Genomic DNA, 26,379 nt, shown 5'->3' on the forward strand with positions numbered 1-26,379 from the left:
ATTGGGTAGCATGGAGAAGAGAAGACACGGAGTGAGGCTGACTCCTCTGGCACTGCTGTGACAGGCACACGAAGAAACACAACTCGGTTCTTTTCTCCCACAGAGGACAAAGCGGACACAGGGACCTTCACACCATCTCCCCTTCATCGGCGCTAACAAGCTGAACACTGTAAATCAAGGATGAAATTCCTGTGCCAGGAAGTGACGGAGAGGCGTTTCTTCTCTAAAGAGCCCCAAGATGCCGCCTGCTTGGGAATCAGCATCTAGGGGCAAGAAGTGGAGAGGCAGGGAGGACGGTGGCAGCAGGTCTTCACCTAATAAACACAACTTTATTACATACAGTGGCCTTTCTTCAAAAGTTATTTATTTCACAAAACCACTCTGCTAAATAGAGGTTTCAATCTAATTGAATCGCATCTGCATATGGTAAATGCACTGAGTGCGTCTTTGGGATTCGCATTCTCCTCCACAGTTGAAGGGTTCACTGATTTCCCAATATGTACACACGCAAGACTGGAAGAAGAGAGGAGAGGACTGACTGCCCCTTAAACTACATATCCATTGTTTCAGCCCTTTACCGAAGACAGGCTCTGTAACACAGTTTAGTGTTTACAATACCCTAAAGGACACAAACCAAGAAGGCAGAAGGAGGTGCCTGTGCCGCGGGGCCCACAATCATGGGCGGTTTCTGCTCACACAGGTCTTCAGAATGCACCTGCCCACTACTACCTCCTTCTTCCACTCCCGAGGAGATGGGAAGGAACTCTTCTATCGGGCTCACTGGAACTCTCAGGGCTCATGGCCACATCCCAGAGTAGACAGCCCAGTGAGTTAAAATTGAGATACAAATAAAAATGACCATTTTTAACAATAAACAAAAAGTGTCACTAAATCAAACAAAATAGGGGTGGGGGTGTTGTTTTTAAAGGAGAAAAAATACTCAAAGCAAAAGATCCCATATGAGGAGCTGAAGAAGAGACAGGTCAGGACTTCCCACAAAGGCTCATACTAGGAAAAAGCGACCACGACACAGGAAGAGACACTATTCTGAAGAAGGGAAGCAGGGGCACAGATCCCAGATTCTGATGCTACTCCTGGTGGCATTCGCCCGCATTCCTGGCTACTCAAGAGGAAGGCAGAGGCATTGGCTACTGAGGGTGGGAGGCCTGCCTCATAATGACGGGAGGTCTGGAATCCAGCCTGCACCCAGGATGTACATCCCTGCACTATGGTCAACTGTTTCTTTCCCCTGATCCTCTTGCTCATGTCACAAGAAATTTAACTTTTTCAAGAACTGCATCCCAGAAGACATCCCTGCTCCAAAAGGTTAAGTACCTAACCTAGAAAAACTCTTTTTGGCCCTTCTCGTCCTCTATTAGACTAGCCTGTTGATACAAACTTCATCAAACCTTCCTATTAAAAACAGAACAGACAGAAAGATGCAAAGAATACAAATCAAAAGGAAAATTCTGCCATAAGCTGAGCCTCCTAAATCTGGTTCAGCCACATTCTTGCCCGCAGCCTGCACCTCTCGGTGCCTCCCTACGGTTTCAAAATGCAGCTGCACAGGTCTCTTCAAATTCAGATTTCTAGCACCTCTAATTACAGGCCTCTTGAGCCAGGCTCCTTTAATTAATGAACCTGACTCTCTCTCTTCAAAGGAAATCTGCATATGAGATGCACAGGGTGAGCTGACCTATCAGGGCTATATGATGGCTGCACAGCACTGCACAGCACACGATGGCAGCAGCACTCTGCATCCAACAACAGCAAAGGTGTCTCCACCTCCATGGCCCAGTCCAAGCCATCCTCACCCAACACTGTGTGCTTAAGGCCATAAAATACTTCTTGAACTCAAGAGAAGAGAAAACAGCTCTGCTGGGTGTGACTAGCAAGACCCAAAGAGAGCCCGGTTCTCCCTGGTTCCTGTGCTCCCTTGTTTTCACTTTCTTTCCTCTGCCAGAGTGAGTGTGGACTGCAGGCTAGAGAGAGGACCACTGCTCAAGGCTGGACCAACCGCAGAGGGAACAGCCTGGATTCTGAACTATCTGGAAGAAGTAAACACAACAGGCCTGGGACTGAGTTCATAGGACTGAAATAAAACTGGTTAGAACTTAATATAAAGCAGGTAGGGACCGGCTCCTGAAGGAAGGCCACCGTTCACCAGGTGTGGCAAAGGAAGAGCACATGCCAGGAGATACAGCCTTGGGGTCTGCCCTCACAGACCCTCCGCACCGCTCCTCTTCTGTCTGACTCGCTGCTGAGCCAGTTCTGCCTACAGCCCTCTCCCAAAAGTGGCTATGAGGCAGCTTGTACCTAGGAAAGCCGCACTATCTTTAGACTGCACAGAGCCTAGAAACATTCATAAATAACAACACAGACGGCAGAAGAGACAAGGTCTGGGCCACATTAAAACAATTCCAGGTAAAGTTTCAAGCCAAAGATTTGAGGGGCAGTAAAAGATCCAACAGGTTTGGCAAAAATGAAAACAGGCTGTGTTCTGTCCCTATCTAACTGACAGCCATTTCTCAAGGGTCCCACAGCAGGCCTAATGGGACAACATTTCCATTTTTTCCCTAATAAACACACCTCTTCTCCAAGGAAATAGAAGTTCTTAGGACACATAGGCTTCTCACCGAGGGTCATGGTATAAAACCAGGCTAGAAACTATGAGAGAACAGGGCCAGGACGAAAATAAACTGAAAGCACAAAGTCAGCTCTTCGTCCACTTAGTTCTTCCCACAGTATGTCACAAACCAGACATCGGAACTGCAGTGAGTTTCTGTCACTATGAACACAGTCGTGGAAGGGTGAAAACATGCGGCATCAGTCCAGCTAATAGTCAGCCTGGCACATTAATGTAGGGCATGCTCACCGAGCACTGAATCTCATGGGTCGCTTGCCATGTTATGCCCAGTACCCAGGAACTAACATGGGCCATCATTTCTGCACTCCCATTACGCCCAGTCTCCAAATCTGTCTGACTCCTTATTCCCAAAACATAAGCAGCCAGAGATGGCCAAAGAATCTTATATTTGGTTTGGTTTTCCAACCAAAACATTCTCTAAGTTCACTGTTATTTGAAGTGGAAGCATTTAATTTCCTATCAAAAGGTAAAAACAGAAGAATGGAAAATGCAAAAGCTAAAGATGAAAGTTGGGATGCACAAAATAAAGGGCTGGGAGTAGCTGAGATCAGGAATGTCCAGGGATTCTTGGCATGGGAAGCCACACCAGCAAGCCAGGCACTCTCTTTCCAGGGTGTCTCAAGGGGAAATCACCCATCGATCCTAGGACACACGCGCTCTAGGACCAATCCCTTACCTCAGATCTGCCTCTGCCTCAAATTCCTGCTTGCGCTTTAATGTTTAAATTATTAAATGCATTAATGTATTTACATTATTCAAGTCTTCTGTGCATTTTTTCTAAGATAATTTATGTATAAGAGTTTGGATGTCCGTGACTGTTAATGTCTACAACCCTTCCTGTTCATTATTGATTCTGGAAGAAAAAAAAAGTCAGAGTTTTAATGCCTTATTTTTAATGTATTAAGAGTCTGAATAAGTGCATTCTCTTTTTTCTTTTGTAATTTCATAATTTAAGTAGTGCATTTATTAAACTGACACAGTATGAATTGTGGTGAAGCCTGGCATGGCTCCATGCTGCCTAGCAGCTCACTCTGCTCCTGTGCAACCAGGCATCAGCCAGCGTTCTCTCAGGGAGCAATTCCCACCTCCGCATCAGGGGAGAGGCAAGCATTTGCCCAGTGCGTGCTCTCTAAAGAAGATTTTCTTCCTCCTTTTCAGGTTCTTGCCCAAATCAGCCCTCCTTACTACTCGGCTTCTAGAAGTCCTCTGCTCATCGGAAGTCCTCATCTGGATGCACTGCGGGTTACATCCAAACAGAGCTTGCAATCAGCACACAATTTTCAAGAACAATAAACATGCTTGAAGCTTAACATAACAAAATCAAGCAAACAAAACTACTTTTTGAAAGAACTCTCAAACATCTCTACACATAACATCTCCAACTTGGGAAATAAACGCTTGTTCCTATTGAAATCCAGTTCCCCCAGCAAAGAAATCACTTTCAACTATAGCCAGATCGACAGTGACACCCAATGGCCCATTAGTTTAATCCCAGCTGAGCAACCCCAAGAGGTTGCCCCTGGGGAAAAGGGTTTTAGGCACAGAGTTCCTGTGTGGTCACAGGGTGGGGCTTGAAGGAAAAATCACCTACCAACCTCTTTTCACGGCACTAAATTGCTAAGGGGTAGACAGCTTACCCCACCTGGACCAGGTGTATAACTTCCATGTGTGCAAACACTGGGCAGTATAACACATGGCAAGTCTCCTTCTGGTGGGAGGTGTGAGCACATCTGCACTAAGTGAACACCTACACATACATGCAGTGCACAACAGCTGGACTGAACAACACTGTCCCTATCAACTGGAAGTGAAAAAAGGAAACCAGAAGTTTGCTGCTGTTTTTAGAGCTTGACCCTGCCACATCTCACACTGAATGCACGTATGCTCATACACACACCTACCCATACATACACTACTTTATATATTTTCTCCCTTTTTTTCTGTTTTCCTGTTTCTTTTTTTTTCTTTTCTTTTTTGGCTACTCATTACCATTCTTTAACTGTTACAATTTATATCAGCATATAATGTTAAATAATTACAGGGAACGAAGCTCACTCTAGTGAGGATATAAACGCGCTGTGGGAATCTACAGATTTAAACAAATAACACTCACGGTAGGGGGTGAGCGGATGAATTAGCATTAATATCCTGCCTGGGAGATCCCAGTGCACTGGTACTGCTTAAATACAGATCTTTTCTGTAACAGTCAATATGACAGCTCCCGGCAATACGGCCCCTTTCCCTTTCTCAGTCAATATAGCAGCCAGTGAAAATAGAAACGTCCCTATAGAAATCAATATAGCAGCCAGCTAAAATAAACCCTTCCCTTTTAAGGGCTATATAATAGTCAGCTAAATGGAAGAATTGGCACCCCTGCTGGATAGCTCAGCAGCAAAGCCAAGGAACGAACAAGCCACGAACACTGAATGATCCTTGAGCTCCTACCTAGAAAGGGAGAAGATGTGTCCTGGGAGGACACCAAGTGAGAGCTGCAGAGTGGCACCGGCCAGGCTGTCTGCAGAACCTACAACCAATCACCCACGATGTAAGCAGCTACGGGGTCACCCCACACCAGAGTTAAATTAAAGCGGCCAGAAATTTTAGAATAATTTAAAATAACCTTATTCAAACTTTTGTTCTCAAAGAGGAGAGGTAGTATCTGGATTTGAACCCAGTACCAGTTCCCACCTTAGCCTGAGAAGGGTGTTGTACTAAGTTAACAGATCTGTACTTTCTGATCCCTAGCACCAGGACTAGTGAGTGAAACACACAGTCACGGGAGGGAACACAGCACTCCGTGTGAACAGACCCAGTGCACACACAGCCACGGGAGGGAACACAGCACTCCGTGTGAACGGTACCCAGTGCACACACAGTCACGGGAGGGAACACAGCACTCCGTGTGAACAGACCCAGTGCACACACAGCCACGGGAGGGAACACAGCACTCCGTGTGAACAGACCCAGTGCACACACAGCCACGGGAGGGAACACAGCACTCCGTGTGAACAGACCCAGTGCACACACAGCCACGGGAGGGAACACAGCACTCCGTGTGAACGGTACCCAGTGCACACACAGCCACGGGAGGGAACACAGCACTCCGTGTGAACAGACCCAGTGCACACACAGCCACGGGAGGGAACACAGCACTCCGTGTGAACAGACCCAGTGCACACACAGCCACGGGAGGAAATACAGCAATCCGTGTGAACGGTACCCAGTGCACACACAGCCACGGGAGGGAACACAGCACTCCATGTGAACGGTACCCAGTGCACACAAAAACACAGGAGGAGGAAATACAGCACTCCATATGAACGGTACCCAGTGCACACACAGAGCTCGTCTTAAAAACTCTTAAATATTGCAATGAAATCATACATCATACATATCTGGTACTCCACACACACATCAGGGAACGTAGTCTCCTTCCTTCAAGGCATGGCGGGGGAATGGTTATTACAACAGAATTTAGGAGATGACTCTTCCAAAGGCTAAAACTGGCCAAAGACCTTTTAAAAAAAAAGAGGACGGGGTGTTTGAATGAGAAGTCACTGGAACATTAGTTCTGCTGGACTTAAGGGTTTGACAAATGTGGAGTGCAATGCAGACACCCGCGCAGGTTTCCAACCAACAAGCCCTGGAGTCAATGCTGGGGCTGTTATGCTCCAAAATAGCTGAGCAGCAGGGACCCACCCCATCTTCATTAAAATTCGACAATCTGTCTGCCATCCTTAGAGTAAATCCACAGAGAACCCCTGTTTCCCTGGCCAGGTGTTTAACACCCAATGATGCTCATGTCATCAATCAGGTGACTCCGTCAAGTGCCACGGTGTCAGGTATCAGGAAAAAAAGATTCTCCAAGTCCTGGTTGAAAGCCCTAGTACTTAAAGTGTTAGATTACACCATGCTACCTACAGATACCTGCCCTTCACATCAGAATTCCAGTTACAGAGCATCTTCAGGGTTAAAAGGGTTAGCATCCTACAGCCCCTAAAAGTCACTGTCCCTTCCATTCCAGTAAGTTCTACTATGACTATGGCAGTCATCTGGTGGGGAAATGAACCTGTAGGATAGGCCAGGCTGCCTCTTACCTTACCAAATGTGCGATCATGAAAATGAGTCACTGCTATGACTTGACATGGCACTCAGCTTCCAGCACTGACCCCAATGAGTGCTTTATAAACCCTGACGTGCAAGGGCCCAAAAATGTGGGGTGGGCACTAGAGATGGCTCAGTGGTTAATAGCACCTGATGCTCTTGCAGAGAACCCAAGTTTGGTTCTCAGCACCCACAAGGTAGCTCACACCCATCCCTAACTCCTATTCTAGAATATCTGATACCCTCTTCTGACCTTCTGACCAGGCACACATGAGGTACATACACGCACACACAGCAAAACATTCATACACATAAGACAAATCTTAAAAAAAAAAAAACTTGTTTTTAACTGGGGTTATACACTTTCAGTCAGGAAGTATTAGAGCTAAAGAGAACGCATCATGATATTAGCAAAAACTGTCAACTCCAGATGCCACTATAGTCATCAAAGGTGAGCAAGAGGCAGGAAGGGAGGGAGGGACAGAGAATGAGAGAGTAATTAAAGAGAAATATAATTCTGAAAGGAAAGAGGGAAAGAGAAACACAGAAGACGAGATCGGAGATAACACAAGAGCTCACAAAGAAAGACAAAGCCCTCTCTGGCATTTGCAGCTCGCGGCTTTCGGGGCATTTGTGAAATGACGGTTGCAATAATACAAACAGAACGGTGAGTCATCTGCTTCCAACCTGAGTCAAAAAGGGCTGTTTCTAGACAATCTGAAAGCAAAGCAGCTCTGCCTGCACACTTAACCACGCCTACCGTGCACCACTGCTACAGGACAGGATGTGGGGAAGAACGAGGCGGTGGGAGTGAGTGCCGTCTTTACTGGTCCCAGTGTCACCGCAAAGAAATACTGTCAAGATTTAAACCATAATAATGGAAAGGCTATAAAGGTCTCAGTTATAATGCTTCCTCTGATGTTCCCGTTCATAAATGCCCCTTTATGCTGCCCACGTAGCAATGCTCCACTAAACATCAGTACATGTGTACCCCAGTGGGAACGCTGCACCCTAGGTTCCCAGCAGGAAGCCAGGCAGCAACTAAGCAACCCAACTCCTTGACTCATCATCTCCAGCCTGTGTAAGTGAGCACATACACTCACTTCCATCTCTCAAGGGTGGACTGAGTGCCACCCAGGAGCTAATGAATAGAGCATACAGCCATCCCATAGCAGGGTCAACAAGGCATCTACATGCCAAACACCTGGGAAAAACAGACATAGATGTATTCCATGTGGACACACATCCGTGTAATACAGAGACTCTTTTACTACTTGGACACCTAAAATCCTCACACACACACGCCTAGTGGCCTAATGTGAAATGCAGTTTCCTCTGCTTTGTGTTTTGTGTAGATTGCAGATCGGTAGCACTTAAAAGGAAGCTAATTAGGTGTGTTCAGAGAGACACCTTTACTTGGATTTAGCGGGCAGAAAGGTTTTAAAAAATGGTTTCAAGAGATCATTTCCCTAGCAGGGTATTGGGGTGCACGTTTTTAGTTCAAGCACTCAAGAGGCAAAGGCAGGAAGATCTACATAAGTTTGAGGCCAACCTGGTCTACAAAGCAAGTTTAGGACAGCCAGAGCTACACAGAGAACCCAGACTCGGAGAGAGAGGGAGAGAGGGAGGGAGAGAGGGAGGGAACGAGGGAAGGAGGGAGGGAGGGAGGGAATTTCCTAGCTGGGTGTAGAGCTCAGTGAACACAGCATACACCACCCTGAGCTGGCTCCCTAGATAACACCAGACAGTCACAAGGAAAGGTAGAGGGCTGGGGTGCAGTTCAGCAGGAGAGCTTTTCTCAAGCATGTACAAGGTCTGGGGTTCAACCCCCAGTAGCTCCAAAAGTAAAGAAACACTTCCCCATACAAATTAAGACTATAGGCATGAAGGTTGGGCATGGTGGTACAAGCCTTTAATCCCAGCACTTAGGGACAAAGGCCGGTGAATCTGCGAATTCTAGTCTAACAAGATCTATATAATGAGTCCAGACACCAGGGCTATATACTGAGACCCTGTCTCTTACATGCATGAATACCTCAGATGCATGTCGAGGAGATATAAACTAAGACATGGTGGATACAAGAACAGATGCCAGGATAAAATGAGGCTAAAACCTGTACCAAGAAAACCATGAAAGGCAATCAGGGAAGTCAAAGTATAAAATTATGAAAAGATGTCGGTTGCGGTGGCGCACTCCAGTAGGATTTGCTGAAGGAGGCAGAGGCAGGAGAATCACAAGTTCGAGGCCAGCCTGGGCTACACATTAAGAAAAACTATGAAAAGACTGATACAGTAAACCCAGCTTGGTGGCTGAAACAGGAGGACAGCGAGGTGGGCAGCCAGTGCCAACCACAAGCCACCACCGGCTTGCCTTCCCTGTTGATCTGGAATTGGTGAGTCTGTGACAGAGCCAGCAATTATCGTTAGGCCCCCTGTATTTATTTCACACACACAAAGGCAAGCAGAAGAGACCAGTTAGTAATGAGTAAGTGATGACCACGGAACACACTGTTTCACAGAGCTGCCAGAGCAGGAGACTATTTGGAAATACAAAGTGAAAGGATAAAATAAGCTAGAGAAACTCAATTTTCTTCTCCCTTCCTCCCAAAGCCACACTTAGGATAAAATGAGGTTTGTGCAGGTTAATCCTTATGAGGTAAGAAAAAAATGATTAAATACATTTAAAAAATCAATTGTACATTAAACCAAATCCAGGAACTGCAAAAACAAACACCACAGCGCTCCTCCAGCCAGTATTAGCTACAGTCTGGTCAGCAGGGGATACCCTGCCTGACAGAGTCCCAGGAGGTAATGGGGGCGGGGCACAGAAGAGGAACTGTCTATCAATCTATCTGAACTTCACTGGAAATACTGACTTCTAGATACTACAAAGGAAGAAATCTCCTATAAATAAGCCTCTAGAGATCAAGATGAAATCTTAAAAACTCCACTAAAACAATGGTAACCATTTGATAAACAGAAGTTATAAAATCACTTCAATGTTAAATTATTTGCCACTATTTCTAGTCATTCCTTCTGCTCATTAACAAAGTCTATTAACCGTCATTTCTAGAGGGACAACAGAACTAGAGAGGTTGTCTTTGAGGGGCACTCTGTGGGGAGCCCCTCCTGATTCCCAGGGCCCCGGGAGCCTCAGAGGAAAGACTATCAGAAGGCAAAGCCCTGGCTGCCTGCCCCTCCCACAGGGGCCAGGATGGTGTACCTCGCTAGCCTTCAACACCTTCCCAAGGCTGGCTGCCTTCTCTGCATGCACCAGCACCACCCAGGTCTTCACAGGCCTTGCTTTAGCTACACAACAGAAGCTCAGGGCCAGGGTAGAAGGGCTCTTCTGGGAAAGCTGTCTGGTTTACGCACTTCCAACAAAGCCCAGGGCCCAGTAATCAGTCTTTGACTCTAAAGTCTCAACAAGTGGCAAACCCAAAGCTTTCCCCTCCGTGTGCTTCTGACAGAAGCAGTCTGGAACTCTAGAGAAACCTCTGAAGCTGCCAGGATTGCAAGGCAAGCAGGTAATCGAACACATGACAGTGTATTCTCACTAGAGTAAGACAAGACTCATGGAGACGGTTCCAAAGCTCACAGCACTGTTCAAGTGGGTTATTGACGGCTAGCAGTTGGCAGCAAGCAGGAGCCGACAAAAAGACTACACTCCCTTAAAGGTATCTCGATTCTCTTATCTTCAAAGACTATGAAGGCCACTGCACTAACTGACAGGGGAAACGCCTGGATGCTGATGGGGTACAGATAAAGGATTCACCTGAGGGGCAGAGAAAGGGGAAACGGGGCCCTGGATATCGAGTTTCCTTTACTTAGGTGGATTCCAGTGACTCCCAGAGGACCCTGTGAGTCAGAAAGCAAAGCGCTCGCTTGCCCGACCTTGCCAGCAGGAGATGGAATAACAGGCAGCTGCTGCCCCCTAGAAGCTACCTGAGATGTAGCAGCTTCCGTAGAGACACCAGATGAAAAGATCCTATTATCTCCCTCGATCTCATAACCTGTCATTAGTGAGGTGCATGGGTGCAGACGCCTCCTCCGAGCCTGAGGAGGCGCACATCACCTGTGATAAATTAATAGGTGCCTTCCCAACAGCGAAGATGCACACAGAAGACTCCAACCAGGGAGAGCACAGCAAGGCAGCAGCTTCTCAGCAAGCACAGAGCAGCAGGCAGCCCCTGCCACAGCCTGTCTGAGCGGCACCGCACCACGCCAGTCAACACTGTGCCCAGATCTGCAGCTCCCATCCGCTCAAGTTCAGCAGGAACACCTGAGACTTTGAATCTCAGCCCACTGCACTCACTCTGGAGGTCTGATTGCCCTGGGCTTCAGGTCCCTCACTAGAAAACCAGAAGGGTAATCCTCACCGGAGTGTGAGACTTGAACCAGACGAAAATAAAGAAACAGGCACTGAGGCCACAGAACTATACAGTAGCCCTCTTGGCCGATGAGATCAGAGCTAATAATTGCTCAGTTAATAAAAGAAACTTTCAGTTAAATTGAAGAATCATTAAAAATGGAGCCTACTCTACTTACCTTCAACATTTTATACTAACTGAAAATCTATAAATGTACAGTCATTCACTAATCTTTTGATGTGGAGCCAAGACCTCTCCTTTGAGTGTGGGCCCACAGACTGGAGTTCCCAGACATCTCTCTCCTGAATAAACCCCGCCCACAACACACCCTCCACATTTCTAAAGCAAAGCAAGAGCCTACAGACATTACAAAAGCAGCTGCAGCATGGATCCGTCTGGATCCGTATGGTCTCAGCCTGGTGTTTATTGTCCCAGGCTGAATTTGATGGCAATCTTCTTAGTTCACTTCACCACACAAGTAACTGAATTTTTAATAGAAAATTTTGGTCTCGTTAGTCTCTACAGAATGCATCCCTCCGTAGAATCTTCACTTTGTCTCCGCTGTTGGTATCACAGTTAACGAAAGAGCACTGCTCAATAAGAAGCACACCTGGCAGGGGAGGGCTAGAAGCTGGCCGACGTCAGTGATAGGAAGAATATGGGATCAGCTGGCCAGCCTGCATCATGAAAATCCTGGTCAGGAGATGAGGTTCTGGAGGCCTGAAAGGAGTGGTTCTTAACCTTCCTAATGCTCTGACCCTTTAATACCCTCATGTTGTGGTAACCCCGACCACAAATTTTTTTTCATTGCTACTTCATAACTGTAATTTTGCTACTGTTATGAACTGTAATGCAAATATCTATGTTTTCTGATGGTCTTAGGTGACCCTGTGAAAGGGTCATTCAACACCCGCTGAGGGACCAAGATTCACAGCTTGAGAACCACTGAGTTATAGGCCGTCAGAAGACGCTCTTGACACTTTTAAAGAAATACATGTTTAGGGTACCCTACTTTATTTCACAAGAGATCGGTAGCAGTTCTCAAAAGTACATACAGGCCCAAAGTGAAGACATTTGCTACCAAGAATGAATGACAAGTTCAAGCTCCACATGTGTGCCATGGCAAATCATATGTACACACACACACACACATAAATAAATGCAAAACAATATTTTAATGTACATGCAAAAGCCAGGTATGATGGGAAACTGAGGCAGGAAAATCACAAGTTCAAAGACAGCCTGGACTATAAAGTAAGACCCTATTGCAGAAAAAAAAAAGGCACATAAGACAAAAAGCTGGAAAAGGAAAATACAGGAAAAGGGGAAGAACTGTTAACATCTCCAAAATCCACTTCCAGTGAAGTGTGGAAAAATAGGAAACCATTTAGACAGTCAACTTGCGAGCTGGATTCTGCTGGTACTAACTCCTGGTTACACAAGGCTAGAAAAAGAGGCCCTAACCCAAAGATCCCCTTCACTGTGGGCCTGGCTGAGTCACAGCTGACACCAGCAGTGAGAGGCCTCCTGGAAGATCCCTTGGCAAAAGGAACACTCGGAGCACCACCCCCGGACTGTAGACAGAGGAGCTGCAGCCCCGGGGGCTTCCAGGCAAGAGGTCGCAAAGGTGGCAGTGCAAGCATCTTCTCGACAGGGCAATGCATCCTCAACACGCTCCACTGGGGGCCATGTGTTAGCCCCTCTCTGCCTCCGACTGTCAAGGGGTACCCCTAGATAGATTTACCTCCAGAATCACTCAATGTCAGCCCATCTCAAGCCTGCTCGGACAAACTCATAATGGCAGAGCGAAGATTTGTGGAGCAACAAGCATAAATCTTGGTTATAACTACAAACCATAAAAGAAAGGAGAGCTGGGAGGGAAGAGGGAAGGGCGGCAGACACGTCCTTCTCCCAAGCACCACTTTATCTTCCTGCAGCTCTGCACCACGCACAGGGGATTAACTATGGGACATATTTTTCAAGCCCAATCAGTCTGTGTAGTTTGACAATGGGCTCAAACATTTTTAAATGGAAATTATCCTGGAAATGTGGGGCACACAGCTGTCCTAAGAACAGCGTATTCAGTGCTCTTCAGAGGGCTATATGAGTTCTGTTTGCCACCCTACAGGCCACACGAGAAGATATTTATATATAACAATTTTTCAAGTATGATAATGATCAACTTTAAACAAAGGAAAAGCATTTTTGGAATGTCCCTCTGCCCCAGTAAGAGGCATGGAGCCCACCTTCAGCAGCACTACTGGAACAGCTGAGAAACAGCCACAGCTGCAGGAGCAAGGGGCCACAGGCGTCCTTCTTAAAGAATGCGTCGGGACTAGATTAAAAACAAACCTCCCTTAGTATGCTCAGAAAAACATACAACCGCTCCAGCCGTGGATCCTACAGCTCCGAAATAAGAACGCTGTTCAGTGATCTCCAGGGCAGGGCCTCTCCTTACAGGAGCCACAGCAAACACAAAATAGAACCATGAAAAGCCAGGAAGCTAAAGCATAAACAAAGGTGAAAACTGTCTCAATGCCATTTCTCTAATTATTACCCCAAGAGTTTCGATTCATCTAATAATTATTTGTAAAAGAATACCTCCAAACTGAAAAAAACAACCTCCTCATCTACCTGAAAGAGGAAACAACTGAAGGGCACCGCCTAGTCTTTTCCATAAACCTCCTCAGACTATAATAGGAAGGATGGAGCAGGAAGAGGCAGTAATTTCAAAATCAGTAAGTGGCCTGGAGATTAGAGCCACCCAGAAATGGAATGAGGCTTGTTTCCAGTTCATCCATTTCAGCCTTTAGAGCTAACCAGTGTTCCTCCTAGACCTGTCAGGAAGAGGGAGCACCGGCACCTCCCCGCCCGGAGCTGCTCTGGGTGAACATTAGTGGTAAAAGGGTACATTTTCCTCACTAAAGGTTTTAGACTACTTAGGAGAGAAGCCTGGGAAAGGAGGGAAGCCAGCATGTCTTCCTATCCTGGCTCATCACACGGTGACAGCCTCCCCATCAAGAGGCACTGAGAGAGAGCCCCATCCGCAAACGCTTTACATGTGGTCTTGTTCCCGAGTTTCTCAGCAGCAAATACAGCCAGTAGCAGTTCTGCTAGTCAGACAGCTGAGGCCAAGGAATCATGAGAACAAGGGCAGCCTGGGCTTACAAAAACAAAGTAATGGATTTTGCACTATCTGTCTGGTGTCATCCCTATTCACTGCATTCTGACAGAGGTTCCTGTGCAAGAAAAAGGCAAGCAAGAAGTGACAAGCCAGCATGTAAACTCTGCCATATTCACTACCTTTCTGGAAAGAGAGACAACTTCCTGAGATTCCCGCATTTCTGGTTTCATTACTCATATGTGTAAAACACTTTTGCAAATGTATCAAAAACAAATATATGCCAGGTATGGCGGCATATACCTGTAATTCTAGCACTTTAACTAAGGCAGGAGAATTGCCATTAGTTCAAGGCCCAACCTGGGCTACATAATGAGTTCCAGACGAGCCGAGATTATTGAGTGAGATCACCTTAATGCTTCCACCCCCACCAAATTTTCCCAAAGAATATCTGAATTTTATAATATATCTACATTTGTTATGCTATTATACACACACATGTACACACATGTATACACGAGTATGCACAAAGAAATGTATTGAGCATATGAATGTCATCCTTCAAAAATGTTCTGATGAGTAAAAAAAAAGAACCACCTATTCCCGCTGACCCTGCCAATTAGTACAGCAGCAAGGTATTCCAACCACAAAAACTGCAAAAGACACAACCCCAAGGCAGACTGTCAGGAATACCCTAGAGATGGAGAAGACAGGCAACAGCCATAGCCATTCTTAAAGAAAAGCTCCCTAAATTCACCAAAATAGTTATGGTCTGTTTGTTTGTTTGCTTGTTTTTCAAGACTGGGTTTCTCTGTAGCTTTGGAGCCTGTCCTGGAACTCATTCTGTAGACCAGGCTGGCCTCAAACTCACAGAGATCCACCTGCCTCTGCCTCCTGAGTGCTGGGATTAAAGGTGTGTACCACCACAGCCTGGAATTAATGGTCTTTTGATAACCAGCCTCTGGTGAATTGGTTTCAAAAACAAAGAGAAGGAGCTGGAGAGGTGGTCTGGTGGTTAAGAGCACTTGCTGTTCTTGCAGAGGACCCAAATTCCGTTCCCAGCCATCCTCCACACAGCAGATCACAACTTCTGTAAGTCGGTTTCAAGATCTAGCGCCCCCTCTGGTTTCCTCAAGGCCTGGCACATCATGGTAGACACATGGAAGCACATACACAATGAAGGGTGGGGAGAAGAGCTGAGCTGAGCCATGTAGCACATGTCTTTAACTCCAACACTCAGTAAGCAGAGGCAGGCAGATCTCTGTGAGTTTGAGCCTCTCCTGGTCTACATAGCAAGTCTCAGGCCAGGTATGGTTGGTTATACAGAGATTCCATCTTAAATTTTTTTTTAAAAAAAAGTTTTAACCTAGAAAAGCTGACAAGGTAGAAATTTACTATCCTCTTTGGATTATTTTGGGGAAAGATGCAGAGAACAGGATCAAAAGCAAAAACAGCAGAATGGGTAATCCACGCCTGTGGTCCCAGCACTCAGGAGGCGGGAGCAGGAAGAGGCCAGCCAAGAATATAGCCTTAACTACAGAGTCTGACACTGTATCAAAACAAATAAATGGAAAACCCTTAGACCTACAGACCAGAAGCAGGAAACTCACCCATTAGAGAGAATTTGGTATCCAAGAGCAAGAAGCTGAAACTCTATTGAACCCAGCACAGGCCTGGGTAAAGCAGGGGAGCAATAATGCTGCTGGATACTGAGACAGATGGAGGCAAAAGAACAGATATGCAAACTAAACCGTATTTATCACTTCAAACAGCCAGCAATCAGATGACTAAAAGGAAATCTCAGGTACGTAGGCCTAGTTTCAGCATCCAGGCAAGACGAGAGCTGAGCTGTGCCAGGCGCTCGGTCATTCAGCGTCACATATGCAGACAAGTGCTCTACCACTGAGCTTCCCATGTACCGGCTCTCACCACACAGTCCAAGGCTGGCCTCGGTCTCACGCTGAGATTACAGGCGTGTGCCATGTGTTCAACGGCTTTCAGAGAAGTCCAGGGAACCAGATGCGGGATCTGTATGAGCCCCAGAATGGGCATACATGCATGGCCAGAGTCCTGGCTCAACAGAAGAGCCACAGGCTATTTTCAACACACCTGAGAGAAGACAGAGATCAACCCTCCTGAGGGCTGTCAACATTTCCTCCCTTAGGACAAGGGAGACAGCTCAGTGGGTAAAAGTGCTTTCCACGCAAGCCAGACTCCACCGAGAACTCAGAGTGGAGAAAGAGAAGCAACTCTGCTGTCCTGGAACTCACAGAGATCCACCTGCCTCTGCCTCTCAAGTGCTGGCTGGGACTGAAGGTGTGTGCCACTACACCCAGGCCTGAATTGTAGTTTTTAATAAGGAAAAAGTTTACTTCAAAGTGATCATCTGGGATTTAGCAAGAGGGCAGGTAACAGGTAGCACTTGTCACACAGACTGACAACCTGAGTTTACTCCCCAGAGTCACAGCAGGAGGGGAGAACCAGCTTCCCAAGCTGATCTCTGTTGTACAGAGCGCAAGCAGTGCTGAAGCATGTGCACACCCACATTCACACGCGCAAACATGCGTGCACACGCATGCACATGCCCCAAATAAAAGATAAATCCACTTTTAAGATGACCATCTAGGTTTTTTTTTAATAGTGGCGATTCGTTTTTTGTTTTGTTTTGTTTAAGACAAGGTCTTATTTAGCTCAAACTGGCTTCAAACTTACTATGTAGCTAAGGACGACTTTACCTTGAACTTCACCTCCCAAGTGCTAGGATTACAGGCATACACCACCTCTCCTGTTTCACGTTGTACTGGGGATGGAACCCAAGGCTTCACGCTTGACAGGCTACCAACTAAGCTACAACCACAGCCCTAATGATCATCTAGTTCTGGAAAACAAAATTATCTGCCTTCAGCATCTTGTGTTTAATCCTTCCCGTGCAGAGCCCAGAAAACAACCATTAAGGAATTTTGTACAAAATTCACAAGCAAGCTGGGGCATAATAGCACACACCTTTAATCCCAGCACTAGGGAGGCAGAGGCAGGTGGATTTCTGAGTTCAAGGCCTGCCTGTCTACAGAATGAGTCCCAGGACAGCCAGAACTACATAGTGAGACTCTGTCTTGGAAGGAAAAATTACAATGAGTTAAAAATAAACATAATTTTATCATCATAGTCCTCAAGACCTAGCTTCAGATACCTCAGAAACTATCCCTAAGCTCCCATTGACAACGCTCCCCCTTCTCTGAATGAGGCGCCCTCTCCGACTCCCAGCCAGGCAGGCAGCTCAGCCCAAATTATACCCAACTTTGTGCTGCTTTCTAAAATTACAGACAGTGCTCCCTTTTCGCTAATTGTTTCATGTACACAAATGTCTTTTTTTCCACCAAATAAAATACACGAATTACTTAAAAACAAGGCCTGTTTGATTTTGTAATCGTCTATTCTCCAGTGCTGCAGTTAAGCACTCACGAAGCAGCCGACACACTGGGCTTGCACCGTCTCCCTCCCTGCCGAAGGAGCTGAGCACCAAGGCTTCCCAACCACAGCCCTGTGTACTGAGCTGTGGGCCCGAGCTGCTCCCCACTTGTCCAGCACCCTAGGGTGGCCACCTAGCCAGTCACCACCAGTCCACAGCAGCCAAGAGCTCTCTTGCTACTCAATCTGTGCCCATGGCTTGCCCCAAAAGCAAGTCTCTGTGGGCTCCTCTGCCTGCCACCCTCCTGCCACCATTCCCAAGAGGAAGGAGTTGCTCACACAAAACCATACAACTCGGCTGGTGCCCTCATTTAATCAGGCTGCTGCAAATGGCTGGCCAAAAGCAATAAGGGCATGACTGAGAGACTGTGGGAGTTTAATATAAAAAAATTAATAAAAAAAGGGGGGGAGGAGAAAGGGTCTACCTTTTAATAGGGCCCTAATTACCCAACTCACAGGATCAGCCCAAATGAGATGGGAGTTTATTTCGGGTTTTTTTTTAATTATTGTTTTTTTTATATATATATAAATTGCTGCTATGTGTTTTCTTTCCTCTGAGCAATTATGCAGTAAGTACGTAAAGAAGAGAAAAAAATATTAATTAAATATAAGGTAATTGTAGCGTTGGCCTGGAGAGAATGAGTGTGAACTCTGGACGATCACAGGCTACCAGGGTTTGAAGACTGCTCAGGGGCTCCCAGGAAAGAAAGAAATAACATAACCAACCAACAGGCAGATGCACTGTGCAGCGGAAGAAGCCACATTCAGAACCCCACACAGCACAGGCCTGCAGGGCTCCCCACTCCCAGGAGTTAGCCAATGTAAGACACTCTGGGCTGCCAAAAGCTTTCTTAGTCGTACCCCCAAAAGACAGCCTGTCCTCACTTCTTAGGATGGAGAGCCAAATCAGGAAGTTTCAAACAAGCCCACAGTAGCAGGGATAAAAAGAGCACTGTGCTCAGTCTGGACTTGAGTCTGAAGGGTTTGGAAGGAGGACACACCTACGCCTGGGAGTGTGAAGCATCCTAGGAAGGGGCAGGCAATGCCAAGAGAGTGAAAGAGGTACGCAGAAATGTCGATATGAGAACCCACAACTAGTGACAAAAGGTGACAAGAAAAGTCTCAGAGGTACTTGTGTCCTCTGGGCCTAACTGCACCACAGCCGGATTCATCTCACCCACTGCCTAGAAAGCCTCAGAACATGCTAGAACCTGGACCTGTTCATACCAGGCCTTCACATCATCCCTCCAACTCGGCCAGGAGAAGAGTGGGAAAGCAGGGACGACTGCAATACACGGGCTGCGGAGACAAAGCCTGGCACTGTGCCCTGTGCTCACCAGTCTCCACTACTCTGAGAGAGGAATGGCTTGGCAAAGTTAAACCAAAGGCTGGCGCACCCCTAAAACTGATCTGGTTTGTACAGAACCGGTCTGACTACCCAGCCCAGAGGATTTACATCAAGTCCTGAAATGACAAACAGTGAGAACAGGGCAGGCGGACAGGGACTCTGGCTCAGACCACTAAGCAAAAACACTCTGCAAAGAGAGTGACTTAGCTGAATGTAGCAGCATTCGCCTTCTTAGTCCAGCACTTGTGAGGCTGGCTGTAGCAGAACTGTTGTGAGCCTGAGGCCAGCATGGCTGCTTAGTGAGTTCAAGGATAGACTGGGTTATAGAGTGTGAGCCTCCTGTTTAAGAAAAGAAAACGGAGAAAAAGAAAAAGCCCTTCAACACTAAGTAGGCCTCTTTCCTGTCAGAGTCTAGGATACCACGGGTGATGCAGCACTCAGTAGGCCTCTTTCCCATCAAGAGTCTAGGATATCACGGGTGATGCCGCACTCAGTAGGCCTCTTTCCTGTCAGAGTCTAGGATACCACGGGTGATGCCTATCACAAGCAACCACTGACCAGACCCCTTCCTCTTCACTGAGAGACAGAGCGGCTGTTTCAGTCTCTGACAATCGGCAACTGACACACAGCAACCTCAGGTGTCACTCTAGTTCTGCCATCAGCAGCAAGCAGTGCTCTCAGTTCCAGAAAAAGACAAAGAGGTTTTGCTAATTCCTTCCACTAAGCACAAGTCAGAGGCCAGAGTCAGGGACATGGCATCTCTAGGGAACATGTACTGGGATGCTGCTGGGAGGGGTTGGGTTCTTCAGGCTCCCTGACACCCAAACAGCGTTCGTACTTACCAGTGGGTCTCGGGGCACCACCTTTTCACTTCCCGGAGAAGAGCTTGGCTGCAGAGAAAAACAGAAACAAAACTAAGATCACAGTGCCACCCAATGGACAACAGAAAAACAAAGGTGTGCTGCTTCCAAGCACTGCACCCAAGTCTTTCTCTGTTCTTCATGGGCTGCAGTATGGCAAAATTTGCCGGGAAATGCAGAAACTGTGGGTTCGCTGTCATGGACCCTCACAACCAGGGCTTGCTTTTGCCCAGGAGGACTTTAGGATCAGATGTAAGCAAGCAGACGGGGCCATGACAAAATAAAGACCAGAGAAAGGCCTAAGGGGGAACCTACCATTTCTTCTTACCACCTCGCAAGCTAGAGTGAACAACAGAGCAGCGAGAACGTGCAGAACCAAAGGCAGCCACAGGGGGGCATTAGCTACCCATATATGGGTTTTTCTCTACCTGGAGTCAAGTGCTGCTTTCCTTGGGTTGTTTTGTGTCTGTGTTAGGGTCTCCAAGTAACCAAAGCTGACTTCAAACTCACTGTGTAACTGAGCGCAACTCTGAACTCCTGGTCCTCTTGCCTCAACCTCCCAAGTGCTGGGATCAAAGGGACATCCCACAAACATACCACCACGAGCCACTACGCTGGTTCAGGACTGCCCATCACAATGAACCCGCACTAGGGTTAAGTCTTTCGTGGAAATAATCTAGTGACGGTCTGAGAGAGATCCATGAGCAAGCACTGTGACAGATGGCCAAGCTCCCATCTATTCCCACAGCCTTTCTCTCACACCTTCGACCTGTTACTGCACTGACCAAAATTCAGAGTAGGGGTGAGGCAAGACACAAACCTCCAGAAGGGTATGACTAGCAGCCTGTCTGAGCAAGCTGCGGCCAGTTTACTGTTACTGATGTTAGAGTCAATTGCCAATTTTCTACAGATAATGTCCAGACAAGTGCAGCTAATGCGAGTGTCCCAGGAGCTGGCCTCCAAACCCTCCCAGCTAATCAGACGGTCTGTTCCAGGTCTCCTATGAACAGGGCAGAGGCTGGGAGAGCAAAGAGTCCTAACGACTGTCACTTCACGGCTGTCTGCCACCACACAGAAGGTACCTGACACAGTGCCGAGGCCTCTGCTGGATGAAGGCTCTGATGCCTCTCTCCATCCAGAGTCCTATCCTAAGAGCTCTACTATCCCAAGACTAGAAGTGCAGGCAGCGTGCAACTAACTGGAGGCAAACCCTCATACCTGAGTGACCTTACTCTTCCCCCTGCCATCTTCCCAGGCTCCCAGGCACCAAAAGCTCACACATTTAGATCTCTGACCTCCTTCCTGCTCCCCTTAGACCTTCAAGACAGACTACCCTGACCCCACCATGGGCCCGTCCTCCAGTATTGCTGGAAGGCCTTCCTCAAGCGCTCCCCTCCCTAAAGGTCCCCTCTCTCCTCCTGCCAGTCCTCCCTTCTAAACAGCCATGGAGTCAACCCTCAACTTCTATTTATCTCTCCTGCCATCACTTTGGTACAAGCTTCCAGAATCCTTTGCCTGGACCACTGTAAATGCTTTCTAATCAGCTTACCTGGATTCGTGCTGGCTCTCTTCCAACTCACTTTCCACAACACAAAAAGCAAACCATTATAAAGGAAAACTCAATCAGCCCCCTTACTTACTCACTCATCCACCCCCATAAGCAACATCATCAATAGCGTCTCACTGCTCTCAGAAGACAAGAAAAAACCCCTCGGTGCAGTCTTGGAAGCCTCACGTCTATCCTAACCACATCTCAGGTCTCACGTGGTGCCGAACTCAAGCTCTGTCCACAACAGCCACGGCTTGTGCTTTCTTTCAAGGGACTTTGCACAGATTGTGCCTTCCTCTCCTCCCAGACACATGAGCCCCTGCAGAGCCAGCTACGGCACTTCCTCAGGATGAATTCTTTTTAAGGCATCCTTGATCAGGTCAGTTTTCCCCGTTACATGCTCATATGGCACCAAGAAAAGAAGCTGAGGGGCTGGAGAGATGGCTCAGTGGTTAAGAACGCTGACTGTTCTTGCAGAGGACCAGGATTTAGTTCCCAGCATATACATGGCATCTCACAACTACCTGTGAAACTGGATCCACTTTCAGGGGATCCAATGTCCTCTTCTGCCTTCCAAGGGCACCACAGACACATGTAGTACACAGGCATACATATGGGCATATACTCATACACAGATAAATAAATAAATAAACAAAACGTTTAACCTTTTTTATGAGACAGGGTTTGTCTTGTGAAGCCAATAGCCCCTGGATGTCCTGGAAGAAGTTCTGTAGACCAGGCTGGCCTCAAACTACCCGCCTTTGCATGGGATTAAAGGTGTGCACCACCAAGCCTGACTTAAAACTTTTTTAAACAAAGAAACTGAATGTGGTGGCCAAGTTTGTAATCCCAGCACTCAGGAGGCTAAAGCAGAAGCTTATGAATTAGAGGCCAACTTCTAAGTCAATACAGCATGAGACCCTGTCTCAAAAAGAAAAAGGGGGGGGAGGAGGAAAAGGGGGAGGAGTCAAGAAAAGGGGCAGGGAAGACAAGGGACAGGGGAGGGGAGGAGCAGAGAGGGGAGGAGAAGGAGAGCAAAGGGACCAGGGTGAAGTTCACTGTGAAGTTCAGGTCCTAAGGTCAATTCTCAATAAACAAACAGAACAGTTGCTCTCAGTCACTAGCTCACAGTGGATTACACATCCAAATTCATCCTCCTCCTGAATGCTTCCTTCAGTGAAACTGGCAGATACTAACTCTGAGTGCTAACATTCATTTAGCTTTCTTCACTTAATTCTCACACTAACTGTACAGAATTATTGCTGAGGAAGAAAGGAAAGCAAAGGAGGTCACATAACTCAGCAAGCAGTAGTATCATAGGGATTTGCACATGCCTAACTAAATGAAATAATCAAATTGTTTCAATCATATTTCATTAAGCAGCAGCCTTAATTTAATGCTACCCCATAAGTAATAATGTAGCCTACCTGACTAGACAAAACAAACACCAGTGATGTGGTTCAGCAAATAAAGGCATTTGCCACCACAGCTGAAGACCTGAGTTCCATCCCCAGAACCCACACAACACAAAGAACCAACTCCCACAAGTTACCCTCTAACCTCCACATGCAAGTGCGTGGGAGCTCAGGCACATGCACACACACATACAGAAAAGTGTAAAATGAACACAAACATCTTTAGTATTTAAGCCGTCTCTCTCTCCCTCTCTCCTCTCGGCGGTTTCTCTGTGTAGTCCTGACTGTCTTGGAACTCACTCTGTAGACCAGGGTGGGTTCGAACACACAGAGGTCTACCTACCTACCTCTGTCTCCAGGTGCTGGGATTAAAGGCGTGTGCCACCACCACCTGCCCCCCCCCCACACACACCTTTATTTCTTTGAATAGTTTCACTATGTAGCCCAAACAGACCTGAAACTCATGATCCTCCTCCTGCCTCTACCAAGTACTGGGATTATAGGTGTACACCATTATGCCTATACTAAAATTCTTTACTTAAATAATTAAAACAAAGGAACTACTTGGTATATACAAGCCCAAAGGAAGCAAGCACCAACCAGGGCTGTATCTTTCCCCAGAACCAAATACGAATGTGACCCTTACTTTAATGTTGTGGACCCCAGTTATCTGTTATGGGACAGTGTCACTCCCAAAGGACATTCAGACACATGTGAAGGCCCTTCTGACTCCAGCGCTCCACTGGTATTTAGTGACAAGCAGCCAGTACAAAACTATTCTACCCCAAATACCCTCTGAACCCCTGGGGAATCCTGACCACTCTCACCTCTTCACACAGGCAGCACCTGGAAGATGAGCAAAGAGCAGAGCAGCTCACAGCCTGCCCAAACTGGACAGACCCAGCCTAGTCCCGTCTTTGCAAAATGTCCAGTGTTTTTTAATACCTGCCCCTAGATCTACCACTTTAAGTGATAGCCTGAAAAAAGATCCCTGCACACTAAATTCTAACTTGACTCTGGAACACTTCAAAATATCCACAGTTTTAAACAAAAGAGAGAGAAGGCTTATAACCCACCGACTGAGGTCTACAGCAGAGGTTTAAGAAGGAAGCTCTTGTGAACCCAACTCAGGACCCTTAGAGGTCAGAATAGGGATGTTGGGATGGGAAGAAAGCAAAGGATTAAGAGGGCTTTAAAAAAAATACGAAGTTGGGGTCAGTGAGATGGCAGAGTAAAGACACTTGCCACCATGCCTGAAGACGCAGGTAAAGGTGCTTACTGACAAGCCTGGAGACTTGAGACCCACAGACCCACGTGGTGGAGGAAGAAAATAAACTCAAGCAAGTGTACACACACACAGCCCCACACACACACACATACACACAAACACTATTTCAAAACAGCTGGGTAGCCAGGCAGTGGTGGTGCACACCTTTAATCCCAGCACTCCTGGAGCAGAGGCAGGGAATCTTTGTGAGTTCAAGGCCAGCCTGGTCTACAGAGAGAATTCCAGGACAGGCTCCAAAGCTACAGAGAAACCCTGTCTCGAAAAAGCAAAAAAAAAAAAAAACAAAAAAAACAAAAAAAGAAAAGAAAAAATAGCTAGGTATAGCTGGACAGTGGTGCAGTGGTGGCACACACCTTTAATCCCAGGACTTGGGAGGCAGAGGCGGGCAGTTTGAGGCCAGGCTGGTCTACAGAGCAAGTTCCAGGACAGCCAGTACTACACACAGAAACCCCGTCTGGGTGGGTGGGGGAGATAGTTGAGTATAGCACATGCTTTAATCCCAGTACGCAAGAGACAAAGGTAAGTAAGCATAGTCTATGAATTTGAGGTCAGCCTGATCTACATAGCCAGTTCTATACTAGCAAGGACTACATAATAAGACCCTGACTCCAAATTGATTCATTAACTAATAATTAAAAGTTAAGTTAGCAGGATATGATGATCTATGTATAATCAATCCCAGCTCCTGAAAGGTGGGGGCAGGAGGATCAGGGGTTCAAGGCCAGCCTCAGCTGCGTATTGAATTTGAGGCCAGTCTGGGCTACATAAGACCATGTTTCAATAAGCAAAAGTTAGGGGCCTGGGGAGATGGCTAGGTCAGTAACATGTTTGATGCTCAAGTCTGAGGCCCTGAGTTTCATCCCCTGAACTCAAGTAAAAGATCTGGCAGTGGTGGTGTAGGTTTATAATCCTAGTGCTGGGGAGGTGGGGGCAGGAGAATTCAATCCCGTCTACTAGGACTCACTAGCCACCCAGCCTAGCCTAACCTAGTGGGAGACCTGATCTCAAAAATCAAGATGGCCGTTCTCCTGAACAGTAATACCCATGGTGGATCTCTGGCCTCTGCATGCACACATCTATATGCAGACATGAGAGTGAGCATGTGTGCGCACACGTGCGCGTGCGCACACACACACAAATATTTTAAGTAAAAAAAAAATAAAAATAAAAAGAGCTGCCAAGAAGTAGTGGCGCATACCTTTAATCCCAGCACTCGGGAGGCAGAGGCAGGTGGATCTCTGTGAGTTTGAGGCCAGCCTGGTCTACAAGAGTTAGTTCCAGGACAGGCTCCAAAGCTACAAAGAAATCCTGTCTCGAAAAACCACAAAAAAAAAAATTTAAAATAAATAAATAAAAGAGCACAGTGGAAGAGAGGGAAGCTGTATGCGACAGAGACAAAGGTGTGCCCTCACCCCTGCTGTGGAGGGGTGACTTTCCCCTTCTGGGAAGCTTGCCAAGTGCTCACCTCACTGCACAGCAAAGGCCAACCGCAAAGGGTTCATGAACTTGAGCAGTCTGTGAGTGTAAGTCAGTGTCACTCTGCTTACGTACTAAGCCGTCCATATAAACAGCCCTTTGCCGGGGAAAGAAGAGCCAATCCACAAACTCTCTTGAGGCAGTGTGGCACGTGGAAAGGGCTTGTGCAAACTTGGGCACTAACAGCTAAGTGACTGGGCAGGCTGCTCGGCCAAGCTGAGCCTCAGTTGCCTCGCCGTGGGAATGATTCTGCAACATCTACTCAAGAGGAGGAGATAAACGGTCCTATCAGGCCAGCCCTTCGCTCTCCACTTCCAGCTGCGATGGAGCACCATGGAGACTCGGGTTTAGTCTCCCACCAGGTGGGATGCTTGCAGAATAGGCTCCTGCGACAGATACGGAACAACACCAAGGGTCTGTGCCCTGACACCACCCTGGCTTCCCGCCACGGGGCACACTCCAGACAGAGAAGAGGAAGCCCAGCACAGCATGGCAGTCGGTGTGCTGAGGAGTCAGAAACCAGATTTCAGGGAGGCCAAGACAGACAAAAGCGGCAGGACGAGTTCCAAAGAAAGCTTTGCAGAAAGAAAGTTCCAGAAATCCACATGGAGTTTTCTTTGAAACTTCGTTCATCACTACAATCTGTGCACACACATGGTGAAAGTCCACCACGAAGGTGGGGAAAAAAATGGTGAGACAGGAGCTATGAGAGCTCTCAGGTGCTCACAGGACT

The 26,379-nt window shown here is 47.1% G+C and overlaps 1 protein-coding gene across 2 annotated transcripts in view; it reads right to left on the reverse strand.

The window, feature by feature from the left end:
• The window catches only part of Pex14 (peroxisomal biogenesis factor 14), a 136,112-nt gene that overhangs the window by 92,519 nt on the left and 17,214 nt on the right, over positions 1-26,379 (reverse strand). For both annotated transcript variants that reach the window (XM_075945694.1, XM_075945693.1), the window contains exon 2: positions 19,901-19,948. In XM_075945694.1, the coding sequence (XP_075801809.1) occupies positions 19,901-19,948 (48 nt within the window). The remainder of the gene's footprint in view (positions 1-19,900; positions 19,949-26,379) is intronic.

Source organism: Microtus pennsylvanicus, chromosome 13 (genome assembly GCF_037038515.1).
Source record: "Microtus pennsylvanicus isolate mMicPen1 chromosome 13, mMicPen1.hap1, whole genome shotgun sequence".
Taxonomy (NCBI): domain Eukaryota; kingdom Metazoa; phylum Chordata; class Mammalia; order Rodentia; family Cricetidae; genus Microtus; species Microtus pennsylvanicus.